Below are 18462 nucleotides of genomic sequence, written 5' to 3' on the forward strand. Positions count from 1 at the left end.
AACAAAGGACTCAAATCTGCCTCAACGCAGAGTAAAAAACAAGACCAACCTCAATAATAGAAAATGGTGAAAAGAAGATGGGGAGCTATTTTGACAAAATGGTCACTCACGGGTGCTGTACTGCAGCTGAGGGGTTCAGCCTGCGGTAGAAAAGCACAATAGTAGATAAAAAGTAAACCACTGCCACCAACCATTTAAAGTAGTGAGGATAACAAAATGTTTTACATGAGAAAGTAGGCTAAGGGGCTACTAAGTAACCCCCCCCCCAGCACTCCACATCTCGAAGGCTGCTCTTCCTTTCCTCTGTACGCCCCCAATAAGGTTTCTAGACAAGTCTGATCTATGAAAATCTTGTCAAAACAGGTTTTTCCCTATTCTTCCAAAACCATCAAGGACCACATTGACACCTTCACTCCTGCCCTGGCTGACTTCCGCAACCACTCATTTGCCACTGGATCCTTCTCATCCCCCCTGAAGCACTCTCTTGTGCACCCTCACAACAAAAGCCCTCAGGTGACCCGTCCAACCCGGCCTGATCTCATCACTCCTTTCCTGTGCAAACTCCTGGAAAAGCTGGTCATCTCCCAGCTAAGTCTTCACACTGAATCTTTGGATTGTCTCCTTGACCATCAGTCTGGCTAGCTGCAGAGCAGCCAGAAGCACGGAGGTTGCTCTCCTGAACATCAGAAGACTTGCTCTCTAACCTTGATTCTAATCTCCCCTGTGTCCTCATCTTACTTCATCTCTTCTGCCTTTGACACGGTCAACCATGCCATCCTGCTCAATCGTCTCCGTGTTGACCTGGGTATCACCGATCAGGCTCTGGCCGGGTTGATCTCGTTCCTCTGATCAACCATCCCAGGTGCAACTTGGGTCCTTCCTGTCCTCTATCTCACCGTCTACCTGTGGTGTTCCCCGGGGGTCTAACCTCTCTCCCTGGCTGTTCAACCAATAACTGGCACCTCTTGCCCACCGCATTGCCGCTCTCTGCTCCAACTTTCAGTGCTATGCGGATGACAACTCATTTTCAAGCTCACCTCTGCCATCTCTTCTCCTTTCTCATCTCGGACTGTCTGCTATCCAGGAGTGGTGTGCCGCCAACAATCTCTGCCTTAATACCAGTAAGACAGAGATTCCCCTCATCGGCACACCTGCACCCTCCTTTCCTGTCACTCTCTGGCCGACCTCCCTTGGCCCTCTTCCTGCTCCCCCACCTGTGAGGCTAAGAACCTCGGGGTCATCTTCGACTCCACACACTACTTCTCTCTCCTCACATTTCTGACATCTCTAAGAAATCAAACTACCAACTGCACCTCCTCAGATATATTCTTCCCTTTCCTCTCCTTCCCCCAGAAGCTCACTGTCTCTAGAGCTCTGGTGCCCTCTAGGCTGGATTATTGCAACAGCCTCTTTCTAAATCTGCCTGGTTCTACTATTCACCCTTTGCAACTCATCCAGAACAGGACTGCGAGACTTGTCCTTGACCCCAAGCCCAGAGATCATATGTCTCCAGAACTGAAATCTCTACATTGGCTCCCAGTGGCTGCAAGGATTAAGTTCAAGACGCACTGCATTGTCCACAAGGCCTTCTGGGGCCTAGGTCCTAAATACCGCCAACTCTCTCATCGTAAATACCTTCTTACTCGAGCTCTTCACTCCTCCACCTCCAACCCCCTCATGGTCAGTCGCGTCACCAAGCAATGAGTTGGTGGTAGATCCCTTTCTTCAGCTAGGGGCCTCCCTCTGGAGCAGCCTCCCTGCCTCTCTGAAACTCGAGGAGAAACATCTCCGGTTCCGGAAGCACCTCAAGACATTACTCTTTGCTTCTGCCTTTCTCTTCCTTCGCCATTAGCAGAACCAGGTGAGTGATGAGCCCCCGGGCCTCCTCTGACCCTCCATTTTGCCATCATTGACCTGCCTTGAGGCCTCACAGGCCCGTGTGAGCCCCCAGTAACCACCCTCACCAGCCTCCCCCCTGCCCGCTCCACTTCCCGATCTTGTCCTCCCGCCTCCCACCAGTTCCCCATGCCCGATTGGTGCACTCCCAGCGAGTGCTTTACAACAGCATTGTGCTGGAATTGGACTTGGCATTTTATTCAATAACACTACCATTTTTCAGCATTATAAAGGGATTTTTATCATCTGGCAGGCATTGTTGAAAGAGCCACTTTTTTAGTGTTTTGCGGAACTGAAGAATTGTACAGGTATTTTGAGCCTCCATCGTGATTGAGTTCTAGATGGTTGCAGTGTGGCAGGAGAAGGACTGCTTGCAAATCTTCTCTCTGCTGGCCAACCTTTTGATATTTTTGCTACGTGAGGTGTGACCCTCCAGATGTGTAGAGTTAGCCAAGTGCCCTGCACTTACCAAAGCTAGGTTCAAGCTAAAATAAATATGCAAAATAAAAATATTACATGAACGTAGGAAATGTTGAGATCCCAGTCACCAAGTACAAACGATGGATATGAACATTGGGTATTGGCATGGCACCTACAGGACATGTACAGCTAATAATGAATACAAAATTGAAGAGACAGCCCGTCAACAGGGGAAATAAAGCGCCCCCCCCCCCCCCAACAAAAAAAGAAGAAAAAAAAAGAAAAAACAGTCCATCCTCGAAGTACTCTGCAAATGTGCAACTAAAACAGTGGAGGGTAAAGTACTCGAGCGAAAGCAGAGCAAGAGATTAGCGGGTCATAGCCTAGGTCCAGGCTCGACCTTGCATGCACAATAGCTTCATTAACTTTTTGTTATTGAAATAAATGGTCTGTTAGCCCTCCCACTGCCGGGCAGTGGGCCATATATGTCTTCATGTAAGGATATTGTATATCACATAAGCTAATGGCACAAGTAAGACTTCCTACAAGTGTTGTGCACAGGCTAGGCCTGTACGCCTTCGCAGGAAAACCAGCGTGTGAGCGCAATTAAAGTGCACCAATGTAAAACACATTATAGGAATTATATACGTTTGTGTTGCATGTACCAATTAATACAGCTTTACTGATAAGCAAGGTAACTTAGTTGGTTGACTGACACCAAAATATGAATGAGTGATACATTTTACAAGTGCAGGTTTATTAGAAAAAGAACACAGTAAAATTACTATATTGTAAATATTTAGTGAGAAATTAATGTTAAAAACCATTCTGAAACAAGTGTGTAATTGTGAAGTACATTTATGTGTAAATTCAAAGTTTACCTGTTGATAGTTCATAGAAATTACATCGAAGTGATAATGAAGCAAGTTTTTCTGAAATAGATTTCAATGTATGTGAAATCAGAAAACACCAAATTTAATGGAAAATCACCTTCACAATAAACAGTGAGGACAACATTCACTCCTTTTTTCAACTACAGGCTAGCACATCACACATCTAAGTGGCTTATCAAGCAACACTCTAAAAAGCTTACTATAGCACTCTATGATCAGTTAGTCTAACAGTCTATGAGAAGTGAAGATAAAATCACAAGGGGAATTTACGAGCCTCCAGCTTGAGGGTTCAACTGTAATAACGATGAGGCAGTGATGCGAGATGTGAGGAAAACAGATCTGGACATCACCCACATCTTTTCTCAGGAATGCCAAGCTAAACGTAGCTTAAAAAAAAAAAGAATGCAAGTAATTTAGGATATGTAGAAGCAACACTTTCCTGATCAGACCTAATGTTTATGCCAATTTGAGATAAAGGCATTCAGATTTACTATGGACTAAAGGAATAGGACAGTCAGACATAGGTGGGAAACATGCACAGAGTGCAAAGCCTTAGGGGGCACACTGTAGTGCAGCAGCATTTAAGGTTGACTTATTTCAACATCCTTGCAGTGCTTCAGAGCAATTAGAAACGGGTGGAAGGCAAAATGTTAACCCTATTTAAATCAGCTAAAGAAGCAAATGTATTAAAAAGCCAGCGTAAAAAAAGGAGCCAGCATGCACAATAGACGGATATGTTTTTCCACCAGTGACAGCAAATGCAATCCGCTGCTGATGATTGGATTTTAAATTGGATTAACAGGTTTTTTTTCCTGGATGTAGCAGCTTCAGATGAAATGGTTGGGTGGATTGGGTCCTTTTACATCTGTCTTTTGCCTTATGTAAGGTTCCAAATCTGTGCGTTATTGAGGTTCCAGAGGACTAGACTTTGAATTTAGGATTGGAGTGTTTAGGATCATTTGGGGAAAGAATGAGTTTCAGTGTTGAGAGTAAATGTGTGCGTTCTCTCAGTTGTTGGGCCCCACCTATAGTGCAGACTTCATGTTTGCTCCCTTGCACTCACATCAAATATCTTAATTGTTGAAGGTTACAGAACCCATCCCAATGACCCCTCAAGTAAGGCCGTATATCACACTGCACATTAGACCAGCATCAATGACCAGCGGAGAGTAATTTGTGCCAAGTTTAACCCACTGCCTTCTTAGGAGTAGCAGGCACTGCGTCTTTAGGAATGGTGGTTTGAAAGTTATATATGGATGTCCCGAAGAATAATCCGGCACAAGTTTAATGAGGGGGGGCCCAAGTGTTCATTTGCCAGCAGGGAAACAAAAGCTGTAGACAGAGCTCAGAGGAAATCAGTTAAGGCTTTTGAACACACCAGGAAACCTACCAAGTGTAGCCCACCTACAACCATGTATGTGCTCAGTGTCGTCCATTGACCCCGTCTAATCTACTGGAAATTCTGGAGCATTCTGGTTACTGTGGCAATCTGCAGTATTTAGGAAGTTTATCACAATAATGAAAATGTAAAAACTAGCACTGAATTGTCCCGATTGGCAGTAATGTTTAATGGACATTTGAAAAACATATCAAAATGTTAAAATCTATTCTGAACTGTTTAACTTTGTGAGATGTTAGTGCTACAAAATGCAAGCACCTTCACAGCTGCCAAAACTGTAGATTATTTTAATGTGTGGTACAAATTACAGATTTTCTCTGCTGCAACGTCATTCTAGGAGGATAAGTGGACCCTACTTTGGTTTCCCGGTAGGTTAGGCCTTGTTTTGTTCATGCAACACCTCCTTTTGGGAACAATATTAGAAAAGGGCAGACTTCTCCATTTAGGCCCTGAAAAATTCCAACTTTGCACAGCGATCGTAAAACTATTTCCCAGAGAGACAGCGTAAATAGCTTGTACACATACTTCTCAAACGTACTCAAATTACTATAATACAATGAAGATCAGGTCTGCTTACCTTATTTAATGTCCGCAGATCTTCCATTATTTGTTCATCGGTTAGGAGGTAATTTAACTGGGGTGCAAAAAGTTAAGTACAATAAAGTTTCAGGTACAACAAATGGCAACTCAAAACAATACAGAAAACAAAACCAGAATTTCTCGAAGTACGATCGAGCAAGTTGTACAAACCCAGACATGTGCTTTAATGCGGGGACTGACTTGATATGGACTGCATTAATTATGCCATGTCAAGACAAAACACTTAACAGGAAAACCTTAAAAGCAAAATGAGCAAAACAAATTCAATATCAGAGGGCACAAAAAATATTTCCTTTCTCCAAACGAACATGCAGTAGATCACACAATGTTTGTGAGAAATGCATTTTAAACACATCAAATGTTGCTAGATATGTAAATATGCAAGCAACAGTTAATCTATAGCAGTTAAACAGAATACCAATTCTCTTTCTGCTTACTGCAGACAAAAATATATTTTCTGTAAATACAAGGTCACAAATATTCTGGTAGGATCAGCCAAGGGAGAAATCAGTAGGTTGAAACAGGCAATTTACAAAAAGGACTTCTGGAGGTAGGGGGAATCAATCCTACATAATAGGGTGGCCTCTAAGAACCCTCCCGACATGTCGGGGTGAGTACCCCCCTCCCCCCTGCCTTCGTGAATCCCTCCCTACCTCAGACCGGTTCTGTGTGATTTTTACCAAAAACATTTTCATGTAAGGATTTTTTACCAAAAAATAATAATCGAAAACAATCCCTGAACTTTTTTTTGTTTAATTAGGTGGTGCATGGTCTCCACAGCCCACATTTTTATGTTTCTAACCCCACCCCAACCCCCACCATTTCCATATGTTTCTAACCCCATCCCAAACCCCTCCTCACCCGTTATAACCCCTTGCACACACACACATATATATATATATATACATATATATATATATACATATATATATACACATGATACATTACTCACCGTAATCGTATTTCTGATGCTTGTATCTGCTTAGATTCACATGCTGTGCATAGGCCGACATCTAGTGGAAGCTGCAGAGTATTACAGTTTGTTTTTCGAAACTCGTAAATGAGCGTCGACACAGGGCGTGCCAGTAATACTACCCCTAGTGTGACGTCCACTGTACCCATGATCCCTCACGCGTCTAGGACCCTCAGATTGTATTTTTCCTGACATGAGGTAGCATGAGGAGTAGCGGGAGCACAGATGATCCAAGCAGATAGAAGATAGATAAGACTACAAGCATCCATGGGCCTTCTCTCAGAGGGGAGGTAGGGTGGGTCGCATGTGAATCTAAGCAGATACAAGCATCAAAAATACGATTACGGTGAGTAATGTATCCCTTCTGAGGCTTGTGGAATCTGCTTAGATCACATGCTGTGCATAGATTAGCGTGCAGTGTTAGAAGGAGGTGGGATTTGAGAAGGGTCATGAGCAAATAAATGTCTTAGAACCGCATGTCCCACTTGAGTATCTGTCTTGGAATAGGTGTCAATGCAGTAGTGCTGAGTAAAAGTGTGAATAGAGCTCCAAGTAGCTGCTTTGCAAATGGTGTCAAGGGGAACATTTGCAATGAAAGCCAGAGTGGCCCCAATGCCTCTGGTCGAGTGGGCTCTGGGCGCAAAAGGCAAAGTTTTGTCAGAAAGAGAGTAACACAACTGGATACAGTTGACAATCCACTTGGAGATGGCACCCTTAGAGACGCAATCTCCCTCTTTGCCTGTGGCTACGGAGACAAACAGTTGATCTGTTTTCCTAAGCGGTCTGATCTTGTTTACATAGTAAAGGACCGCCCTACACACATCTAGGGTGTGTAGTTTAACCTCAGCCGAGCTTTGTGGGTTTTGGAAGAAAGCCGGAAGCTCGATGGACTGGTTTACATGGAATTTAGAAATAAACATAGGCAAGAACCTAGGGTGTGTCTGTAAAACCAGTTTATCCTTATGAATAGTAAAGAAAGGATCCTGCACTGACAGAGCCTGAATTTCATTGACCCTTCTTATGGATGTAATGGCTACTAAGAAGGCAGTCTTATAGGTCAGGTGTTTGAGACTTGTTTTATGCATGGGCTCGAACGGGGGGCCCATGAGTTTAGATAGCACCACGTTCAGGTCCCATCCTGGTGGTAGGTTAGATATAGGGGGGGTGAAGTCTCTTTACTCCCTCCATGAAGGCTTTAACCACGGGTACCTTCCACCACGACACCTTGCTATGTGAGGTGGTGTACGCTGACAGTGCTGCCAGGTGTACCTTTAGTGAGTTGAAAACCAAACCTGCATCCAGCAGGTGGAGCATGTATGTCACGATAGTGGAAGGAGTGCAATCAACTGGGTTGATTTGTTTATTCTGGCACCAGATAATGAATCTCTTACATTTGTCGATGTAGCAATGCCTCGTGTTCGGTTTCCTAGACTCTTTTAGGATGTCCATACATCTCTGTGGTAAATTGAGAAGTCCAAACTCTATGACCTCAGGAGCCATGCTGCTAGGTTCATGGAGTTGGGTAGAGGATGCACCTTCTGACCTTGGAGCTGGGACAAAAGATTGTACCAGCCTGGGAGTTTGATGGGATCGCACACCGAAAGTCTGCGTAGGTGTGGAAACCACGGTTGTCTCGCCCACATGGGAGCAACTAGGACGAGCGTCATCGAATCTCTGTTCATCTTGTTCACCACCTTCCTGATGAGGAGTTGGTGGAAAAGCATACGAAAACATCCCTGACCAGTTCATCCACAGGGCGTTCCCCAGGGAGACTGGTTGGGGAAACCTGGATGCGAATCCTGGGCACTGTGTGTTTTCGCTTGTGGCGAATAGGTCTATAGTGGGGAAACCCCACTGAGAGAAGAGATCTTCTACGATTTCTCTGTGTAGACACCATTCGTGTTCCTCTGGAAAGGGATCTCTGCTTAAAGCGTCCGCTAGAGAATCGAGATCCCCTGGAACATGTTGAGATGACAGAAAGATGTTCCGTCTGAGTGCCCATATCCACATTTTCTGGACAAGTCTGGACCGATTTGGCGAACAAGTCCCTCCTTGCTTGTTCAGGTAGAACATGCCTGTCGTGCGGTTCGTCCGGATCTGCACCGACAGGTTCCGTAGGTGGGGCTCGAACGCTTGAAGTGCTCTGAAAACTGCCAGAAGCTCTAGCAGGTTGATGTGATTCTTGGCCACTTGGTGAGACCAGAGACCCTGAGCTGTGTGGAGGAGATGGTGAGCTCCCCATCCGGTCAGGCATGCGTCCGTCGTGACTACCGCCTGTATCTCGGGATCGTAAAAGGGTTTCCCCTTGGATAGATTGTCTCTTGTTCACCAGTGGAGGCTTTGTACAAGTGTTGGCGAAACGACCACTAGATCGTCCCACTGACCACTTGCCTGAGACCACTGTTTCGCCAACCATTCTTGCATGGGACGCATGCCCAGGCGCGCGTGGGAGACCAGATAAATACATGACGCCATCATGCCCAGCAAATGCATTGCTTTGCGTACTGTTATCTGGTGACCGGTTTGATATTGCGGAATTTGCAGTAGTATATTCCGGATTCTTTCCTCTGAAGGAAAAGCCAACCCCTCTTGAGTTTTTAAACAGCTCCTAGGAACTGCTTGGAGGTGCTGGGCACCAGACTTGATTTTTTCTCGTTTATGGAGAAGCCCAATTCGAAGAGGAGGTCGATAGTTCTTTGAATGTTTGTCCTGCAAATTACTGGGGTCTCCCCCGTGATGAGCCAGTCGTCCAGATAAGGGTACATTGGGATTGCCTCCCTGCGTAGATGTGCCACCGCCAGTACCTTTTGTGAATACCCTTGGAGCCGCGGCTATCCCGAAGGGCAGTACCTTGAACTGGTAGTGCTGACTGTCCACCTTGAAATGCAGATATTTTCTGTGCACTGGGAACATGGAAATATGAAAATAGGCATCTTTCATATCCAATGTTGCCATGTAATCCCCTTTTTTAGGAGGGGAATTACCTCTTGGAGAGTAGTCATGCGAAATCTTTGGGGCTTGACATACTTGTTTACAGGCCGTAAGTCCAATACTGGGCGCATTGTCAAATCTTTTTTTGGCACAAGGAAGTAAGTTGAATAAATACCCTTGTTTACCTGGTGTCCCGGGACGAGTTCTATCGCGTCCTTTGGGAGAAGATTTTCGATCTCTTCGAGTAGGATCTTCTGGTGGTCTAAGGAGTGTATTCTTTGTCGTGGAGGGTGGTTTCGGGGACGCCCTAGGAGTTCTATGCAGTATGCTGCAGACACTGTGGACAGCACCCATCTGTCTGATGTGATCCCTTCCCAAGCTTGGGTGAAGATGTAAATGCGTCCCCCTACTGGGGATGCGTGAGAAGGGACCATGAACGGAGCGTCACTGTTTTGGTGGAGGCGTGTCCCCTCCTTTATTGGGACTGCCTCTACCCCTACCACAATCACTTTTGTTACCCCTGCCATAACTCTGGGTAGACTGCTGGTTAGTGTTCCATGTAGTACCCTGGCCTTGGGAATAGTTTGAGCCTCTTTGGGAGTTTTGTCTGCGAGGCCAACGGAAATTGCCATTCCCTCTCTGGTTAGGGGGTTTGTTGGTTAGTTGCCCTAGGGACTTGAGTGTCTCGTACTCGTCCTTGGCATTCTTCAGCACGTCCTCGACCGCCTTTCCAAACAATAGATCCGGCTCCACCGGCTTATCTATCAATGATGCTTGGGTCTGGGCCTTGAAACCAGACTGCCGTAGCCAAGCACGTCTCTTGATGACCGTGCTTTCAGCAATTAATCTGCCGGCGTTATCCGCGGCATCAAAGGTTGATTTTAAAATGCACCCCGATGCGGCTCTTCCCTCTGCCGAAACTCGTGCCAATTGGCTTTTTAAGGGTTCTGGGGCGGAGTCTATGAGAGCCGCGACTTCTTCCCACTGGTGGCAGTTGTAACTAGCCAGCAGGGTGGTGGAGTTGGCAATCCTTGCCTGGTAGGGGGAGTGGAGGCTACTTTCCTGCCCAAGCCATAAACCTTCTTGCTCTCCTTGTCGGGGGGAGCTTCGGACGATGACAAGAGTGTTCCCGCCCTCTTACGGGTGTTTGTAACAACCAGGGAGTCAGGTTGAGATGTCCCCTTATGTACAGTGGGTCAGAATGGGCTGCCCTGAAAAGCTTTTCAATTCTGGGGTTTACTGCCCTAGTGAGATTGGGGTTAACAAGGGAAGGGTCTATCCTCCTTTGTATCGACTTAAGGATAGGGATGGCCTGCAAAGTCCCTCTCTTCCTGAGCACCTTGGGTGTCAATGTGGAAGTGCTGTGCCGCTCTGGACAGGACCTCGACAGGGGAGTCGGTAACCGCAGGCTCTTTCTCTATCGGGGAATCTACCCTGTATGTATCTGGGTCGTCGTCGTCCTCCTCCTCCTCTTGGTTCTCATCATCCCCATGATAGCCTGTCCCAGTTTGTTCTTCGAACATGCCCACGTCTGGATCCTCACAAAAGGATGGATCTTCCAGATATTGAGGATAGGGCTGTATATAGAAGGGGTCTGAAGACTGAGTTGGTGCTTCACCCCGGGACTTCTTACTTGGGGGTATTGGATCCTTAGAGCCTGAGGGAGTTGACCCTTCTGGGGTATAAGAGAGAAAGTGTTCCGGGTTTTTGGCGTAGAAATCTGCCAATGATGACATCCTTGACATTACTCTGTCTATGTCATCACTGGACCATTCCCTTGAACTGGGAATAACTCTTACCTGGAATGCTTTCCCTGTTTTATCCGGACTAGACCTACTGGTTTGAACAGGGGTCTTCGGGACAACAGACTGAGATTTGTCCTGACTAGACCTTCTGGCCTGAACAGCAGCCTTAGGGACAAGAGACTGAGACTTGTCCATCTGTTTAGCTGGAGAAGAAAGTAGTTTAGGAGTGGAAGTAGGCTGGGACTGCTTACTTCATTGTTTTCCCCCCTCCCCGCATGTGGAAGAGTGTTTCCTCGATTTTTGGGCCCTATCAGAGCTTTTCGGTGCCTGGTGCCGAAATTTGGGGGTAGAGTCCCTGTCTCTAGAGAGAGAAAGGGATTCGGTAGCAGCCTTCGCGCTGCCTGCAGACGCCGATTCCTTAAGTGCGGCTTGGGGGTAGAGGTCGGCGTCATCCTCTGATGACCGAACCTCAGTCACTAAGGGGAGCGAGGCACTCTTAGCAACAGTGGAGGGTTGCCTGGTGTCATGCGGCGATCTCGAACGCGGACGCCCAGAGGACACTGACTCAGTGGACCATTCTCTTCGTGCCTCTTTCCGAGAACTCGACGTGCGCGTCGAGTCTCGGTTGGACCTTTGTTTGCTGGAAGTGGTGTGGGCAGCGCTCGTGTCGCCGGGGGTCTTGCCCATAGCTGCCCTGCCGGACAACCTTCCGAGTTCGGGGACTTGCGCTTGGCTGTCCATCGACGCCACATTGCCCTCGCCGTCCGAAAGTACGGCGTCGCCGCCATCGATGAAGGCACCCTCCGCGGCCATGGCCTCTTGTCGCCTGGCATGGTGGGCCCTACGCTTTGTCGAACGGTCCTTAAGGGTCTTCGGTTTAAACCGACTGCACACTCTGCAATTCGCCTCGGGGTGGTCCCTCAGCAAGCAGAGGTTACACGTGGCGTGTCTGTCAACCCAAGGATACTTGCGGTTGCACTTGGGGCAAAATTGAAAAGGGGTACCCTCCATACACACCCTGTGGCAGCGGGATGGGAGTGTAGGAATAAAAGTAATGTACCTATATTAATCAGAGTGTGGGATATGTGCCACCCCCCCCCACTCTCCTTACTTGCAGGGCCGAGTCCAGAGGCCTTCCGAGGCCCAAATCCGTCGCTGTAGTCCGACGGTTGAATTTTCTCCGATCTGGCGTCGAGTATCGGTGTTCGGAGACTCGACGTATAGGTGGAATAAACGGGGAAATATATAACAATATTTGCAAAATCTGACTAAGTCAGGGAACTCCGCTCAGTGCTTCCGATCAGCATGGCGGAAAAAAACAATCTGAGAGTCCTAGACGCGTGAGGGATCATGGGCACAGTGGACGTCACACTAGGGATAGTATTACTGGCACGCCCTGTGTCGACGCCCATTTTCGAGTTGCGAAAAACAAACTAATACTCCGCAGCTTCCACTAGATGTCGGCCTATGCACAGCATGTGATCTAAGCAGATTCCACAAGCCTCAGAAATATATATAAGACATTACTCACCATAATCTTATTTCTGATGTTGGACATCTAGTGGAAGCTGCAGAGTATTACAGTTTGTTTTTCGAAACTCAAAAATGGGTGTCGAACCAGTAATACCATCCCTAGTGTGACGTCCCCTCTACCCATGATCCCTCACGCGTGTAGGACCCTCAGATTGTGTTTTTCTGACATGAGGTAGCATGAGGAGCAACTTGAGTACAGAATATCCAAGCAGATAAGATAGATAAGACTACAAGCATCCATGTGCCTTCTCTCAGAGGGGAGGAAGGGCGGGCGCATGTGAATCTAAGCAGATACAAGCATCAGAAATACGATTACGGTGAGTAATGTATCCTGTCTGAGGCTTGTGGAATCTGCTTGGATCACATGCTGTGCATAGATTAGCGACAAGCCTCAGAAATATAATATATATATATTATATATATATATATATCATTGGCGAACAAGCGCTGTGTAAAGCGCGAAACGCATCCATACGGGACTGCTCTCTGGCTGTTTTTTTTTAATCCATGTTTTATAGATATTTTTGTTTAGTTAAAAAATTCCCTAGATGAAAACGTTTGTTACAATCACTGGATAACCCTCAGGGCTCTGGTCCTGTTAGGGAGAATTCTCCAAAAATGTGCCAATTCCCTTCACCTTAGACAGACCTCCAGCAACTTTGCTGGATTTTGAGGACTTGAATTTTTTACCTGGAGAGCGTGTGACCCTTTTTCCCCACTCGCTCCTGTGTTTTGAAATGTGTTTAACTCTTGTGTTTTCTTTGGTTATGGAGTTTTAGACAACTCCATAGGCATCATCTGTTCATGTGTGTCACACAGCCCCCTCAGAGCAGTGACACAGAGAAACCGTTACAGGCTGTCCCCGAGGTTTAAATACCCTCTCTGGGATAAACTACTGATTTCCAGAGTAAGTAAAGTGAAATTGACTTCACTAGTCTCTTTAAATTCCTAGACCCAGCACACCCTATCTTACAATAGAGTGCTAGCGGTGTTACTTATAGTATCCCCTATGTCTAGATGCTCATGTAGCAGTCAAATGCTACCCTTTCCTCCCGAAATGTCTGGTGGCAGTGGTTTTACAACAAACTACCATTTTTTTCCCTGACTGCGAACACCGGTAGCGTTAAATCACAGGAGCCATGTTTTTCAAGATGGCGTCTGAGCCCCCTCTGTCAAAACCGGTCCCGTCTTCTTTTTTCACTAGTTCTTTGTGGAAAGGTCCTTCTAGAGTTTTGCTCTGCGTGCCAAACCCGGTTTGGTTCCTTTGTTCATTCGCCTTTGGCAGGCTTCACAAGTGTCTGGGGTGGTCAGGAAGTGAGGGAGGTGCTCACAACTCCCTGTGCTTAGTCTCCTAGGAGACCCAAATGCTCTCTGTGGTGATTGGCTGGCTAACTGTCCGGTAAAGACAGCCACCTTGCTGTGCGGGTGACAGCTGGGCTGGAATGAGAGAGAACTGAATAAAAGGCGAGTCTCTTGGCTTGGAAGGCAGAGTCAACCACTGGAACGAACGAACCGAAGACGAGCTTGAAGAGGACGGCTGCTGCAACCCCTGGACCGTTGGTTTGCCCGGTGAAGCCCTGCTGCAGGTCTGAATCGCAGAAGCCCTGCAAGGGCGACTTCTCCCTTTGAGTTGGTGGGACCAATTAACTGGACACTAAGCCACCTGGATACCATTCTCAGAGCTGGTTGCATTTTCCTCAGAATGCTGCAGAAAACTGAATAACCAGGGAGAGGGACAACAGCTTGTGTGCTTGACTACAGCTACCGGAATTGAAGATTTTTGTCAGTTGCCAGCTTTTTGACCAGTCTCAGTGCAGGAGTCCCCCGATGTCCTACCTCTTGTCCACACGACTGAGGCCAAGGAACAGCGAGATCGGCAAGAACTGCCAGGAACAGAGGTCAACAGCTGCATCTTTCCTCTTACTTACCTCTCGCGGTGAGTGTTTGAAACTTTCCCTACTCACAGGCCTAATCAGCTTGTGACCAAACATATGATTTTTCTTACTACAAACTATTCCTAAGAACATTTGCAGAGACTTTTCCGTTTGTCTACCAGAACTGCTTTGTCCTATCCAAGACTTTAGCCCATTGACTTTGGCCTAGACTATTGCATTGACTCTTCTGGTGAACTAAAAATATCTGCACTGCCCAAGAAATAACTGTATTCTTTCTATGTTCTGAGAACCTGTGCCTTTTTGCTCCTCCTTCAAAGTATTCTGAATGCCTCAAAAACTTGGAGTGTACAGTACTGAAGTAAATGTGTGTGTTATTATATTGCCTCCTTCTAATGAATGTTTTATAACGGACAGTTAAATAGTATTTAACAAAGAAACCTTGAGTTTAAGTTTATTTGAACACCTGTGATTATAGACCTCTGGGTAACATCATTACAGCTCATATTCCCTCTTGAGATAAGCCTGGCTGCTCAGCTCCGCTACCAAAAACTGTAGTACAGACTTATACCAAAGGTTTGTTTTGCTTACACCTGTAGTCATAGTTGTGTGTAGTGGTCCCAAAGGGTACTACATACAAGCTTTGCCTAACAAGTCCTATGCAGTGTTCTATTTGAGTTTGCTGCCCAATTCATGCTGGTTGCCATTCAAGCAGACATACTACAGGCAGGCAATGTCTATATGTTGGTTCCAGCTGTTCTGTAAGAATTGCAAGAATATGGGAGAATGGCGTCGTACCTGGTAAAATGTCCATCACCTGAGACCAGGGCTGAATTTCTAAGGTTCAGACTTAATCTGTGGGGCACGAAAGGTATTGGCCCGACGTAAAGTCATAACTGCAGCACAGAACTACTGTAGATATTGATTAGATACTTCACAAAAGGAAACCCGTCATCATCTGTTAATTGACTGCCCGGCTTTAAGGGAGGTCCGGAATAGATGCTTCCTTAATATTCTCACTTTTCACATTCATACCTCAAAAGAGAGTAGATGGCAAATAATATTTTCATCTTCAAGAGAACGTGTCCAAATTGCAGTGGTACAATTCTTTAGAGTCATTCTCCCGAAAGTTGAAGCCACAGGGGGTCAAACTGACATAATGCTTCCTTAGACTCACAAGTCATAAAGTCCGCTGTGAAATAGGTTGTTGGTCCCATTTTAAGAGGTTTGAGTGAATTTTATGTTAAGAGGATTGGTTGGACCCTAATATTCCTTTGGCCTAACGGAGCGGGAATAGTTTAAATTGATAGGGGGAATAAGTTTTTACCGGGTTTTTTTTTAAATATTTGTTATGCAATTTGGATTCATTTGTTATTTGTATATTTGTTGTTTTAGGAAAACTTTTGTGTTGTATGAATTGTGTAATTGTTGTATAAATGGTGATAAAAATATTTGAAAAGTTATGCAACTAAAACAAATAAAAAAAAGAAAAATTCTGTAAGAATTGATGCAGTCACACTGTGTGAGTCTACCCAACACTTACCTGCTTGTTATTAGGTAACCCACCTTTTGGTATAGGTCTGTACTACACAAGTTGGTAGTGTGACTGAGCAACCAGGCCTATCTCAAGAGGGGTAAATGTGAGCTGTACAAATGAAATCCGTAAATACAAGATGCCAAGTAACACTTACACTCAAGTTTTCAGTTGTAAATATTTATTTACCTAACATCAATTTTTAAACAGGCGTTCTTTAAAAAGGAAATTTGTTGTAACCATGTAAATATACCTTAAAATTACTTTCCAGAATCAAAACAAGTTAGTCGATAATCTTTGGAAATGCTTCTCAAAATCCCAAAACCCTGAGGTGACTTCACTCATTAGGACAGTAATGGCATTTTTATATATCACTACTATACTTAACAGATTCTGAGATTGCAGAAAGGAAAGGTTAGGGAAGGAAAAGGGTTAAACACTTTCTCAGTATATGTGAGGACAACTAGATATTCCAATGAAATCTAGACAACCCTTTCCCAGCAGTAACAGTATACAACCACCTATGAGGGACAAACAGTATCAAAGTCAATGGACTAGAAGAGTCGGCAGGGAGCCAGGACAGCCAAAGTCATTTGGGACACAGTCTATGGATCTGATGTACTTCATACATCAAAATGTTGCACAAAGATACAGAGGGCATCATCACGAGTTGGGTGTTAGCACCGGCGCTAATAGCCCTACCACCAACCCCCCCCCCCCCCGGCGCCATTAGTGCCAGACTCCGGGATTTGGCACAACGGTTATTGCCCATTCCCCACTGGGCCCAATGGGAAAAATTTGTGCTATTACCGCCGACAGATTTCCCGCTGGCGGTAAACGAGTCAAAAATCAAATTTGCTCCAGATTTCCGCCCAGCTCAGTGCTGAGGGGAAATCCACCAAGGTCCTGATCTGGCAGAACCCTTAAATGCGGCAGTAATAGCGCTACCGCCACATTTAAGGGTTACCGCCAGACTCGTGCTGAGGCCCAGAGTCTTTAGAAAATTCACTTGTAGGGTCACAAGTTGTTAGGCCTGTCAGAAGAGAGTGGATATCAACTCAAAGGTAAGCCAATGTAATTCCCAACTGAAAAGAGCATGCTAAAAGGCAAGAAGGTAAATACCCCAAGCCTAAAAAGTACCTCTGGTTTGAAGAAAAGTGGTCACGCTGGATTCTGTTTTGGTGCAGCCACTTGTTCCTGAGCCTCAGTCGTGGGGGCAAGCGGGAGGTCGTCCGGAGGGCTCCTGCGGCGGTACTTGGGAAGTCATGGGCAGCTACTTCTCTTTTCGGTTCAGCAGCACTTCGCCGTTTCATCGCTTAGCAAACTGTACTGATGCAGATCTTGTACACAGGTTGCACTCTCTCTGCTCCCTCAGTGCTGCACTCTGGTGAGGGGACTCTGGATCTGGAGGTCCTGCTTCTGGAGGGTCCTTAGGAGTCTCCTGGAGCTTCAAGACAGATTTGTTCCATGGCAGACGTTGCACTTGACTATGTACACTCGACCCCTGGCATTGGGCTACCGAAGCAACCGAGAGGCTCAGCTAGTTGGGGATGGTGGTCCAGTGGAGTTAGTCTTCGTGTTAGTTGGTCCCAATTACCTAAGGGGAGATGTTGTTCCGTCCGGAGCTTCTTTGTCGAAGTGAAAAAGGAGTTCAGCACAGCAGCAGAGCTTCACCGGGTTTTGGCCAAGGATGTTGCAGCAAGCTTCATTCATGGTTTCTTCAGCTAGTGATTCTCCCAGTGGTCGACTGCATGTATTCCCAAAAACGGCGCCCATTAAGCAGGTTTCTTCCATTCATGCACAGCCTAGGCTGTCAATCACACAGCAGGATTGGCTGTCCTGACGGGACATGTAGCCAGCCAGTCAGGACTCGTTGCATTCAGGCATTCCTAGAGACAAAGGACAAGGGAGTTTCGGGAGCCTCCCTCACATCCTGCATTTCCAGACACACTGGCGCCAGAGGTGGGGATTCAGGGCTGAAACCTGCCAAAAGCAAGAAAAACAAAGGGCTCTAATCTGTCTCAACGCACAGAGTAAAACCCAAGCGAGACCCCACAAACAGAAAATTTCGAAAAAAGAAGAAAGGTGCCATTTTGACAAAAATGGTCACCTATGGGTGCTGTCCTGCAGCAGAGGCTGCACTACAGCGGAGGGTTCAGCCTGCGGTAGAAAAGCACAATGGTAGGAAAAAGTAAAGCACTGCCACCAGCCATTTAAAGTAGTGAGGGTAACATAAAAATTTTACATGAGAGTGTAGTAAAAGGGGCTACTAGGTAACCCCCCAGCACGCCATATAAGATGGTGTGTGCTGGCCTACAAAGAGAAAAGTTAAGTAAAGTCAATTTCACTTTATTATTCTTGGGCACTGTAGTTCACACAAGAAAAGGTATTTAAACCTTAAGAGAAATCTAAAGGATTTCTCGACACTGCGTTGAAGGTGCTATGTGTCACCATACAAAAGACAGAGGCCTATGAGTCTGTCAGACTCCATAAACAGTGAAAACACAAAATCAAAAATAGGTAAAACACATGAGACAGTGACAAGTTACTTACCCCTGGTAACGTTCTTTCGACTATGTTCCTCCTACGTATTCCTCATCGTTGATATGATATCCAGCTTCAGAATATTTTTTCGGCAGAGGGTGC

General features: G+C 46.0%; 1 protein-coding gene across 4 annotated transcripts in view; it reads right to left on the reverse strand.

The window, feature by feature from the left end:
* SUDS3 (SDS3 homolog, SIN3A corepressor complex component) overlaps nucleotides 1–18462 on the reverse strand; it is a 400693-nt gene that overhangs the window by 211467 nt on the left and 170764 nt on the right. For 2 of the 4 annotated variants that reach the window (XM_069619179.1, XM_069619181.1), the window contains 2 exons: nucleotides 5186–5247; nucleotides 3198–3248 (listed from right to left, as the gene is read on the reverse strand). In XM_069619179.1, coding sequence (XP_069475280.1) covers nucleotides 3198–3248; nucleotides 5186–5247 — 113 coding nt within the window. The remainder of the gene's footprint in view (nucleotides 1–3197; nucleotides 3249–5185; nucleotides 5248–18462) is intronic. The other 2 variants (XM_069619180.1, XM_069619182.1) reach the window with 1 other exon arrangement.

The sequence above is a fragment of the Ambystoma mexicanum genome, chromosome 10, assembly GCF_040938575.1.
Source record: "Ambystoma mexicanum isolate Mex_15411 chromosome 10, UKY_AmexF1_1, whole genome shotgun sequence".
Lineage (NCBI taxonomy): Eukaryota > Metazoa > Chordata > Amphibia > Caudata > Ambystomatidae > Ambystoma > Ambystoma mexicanum.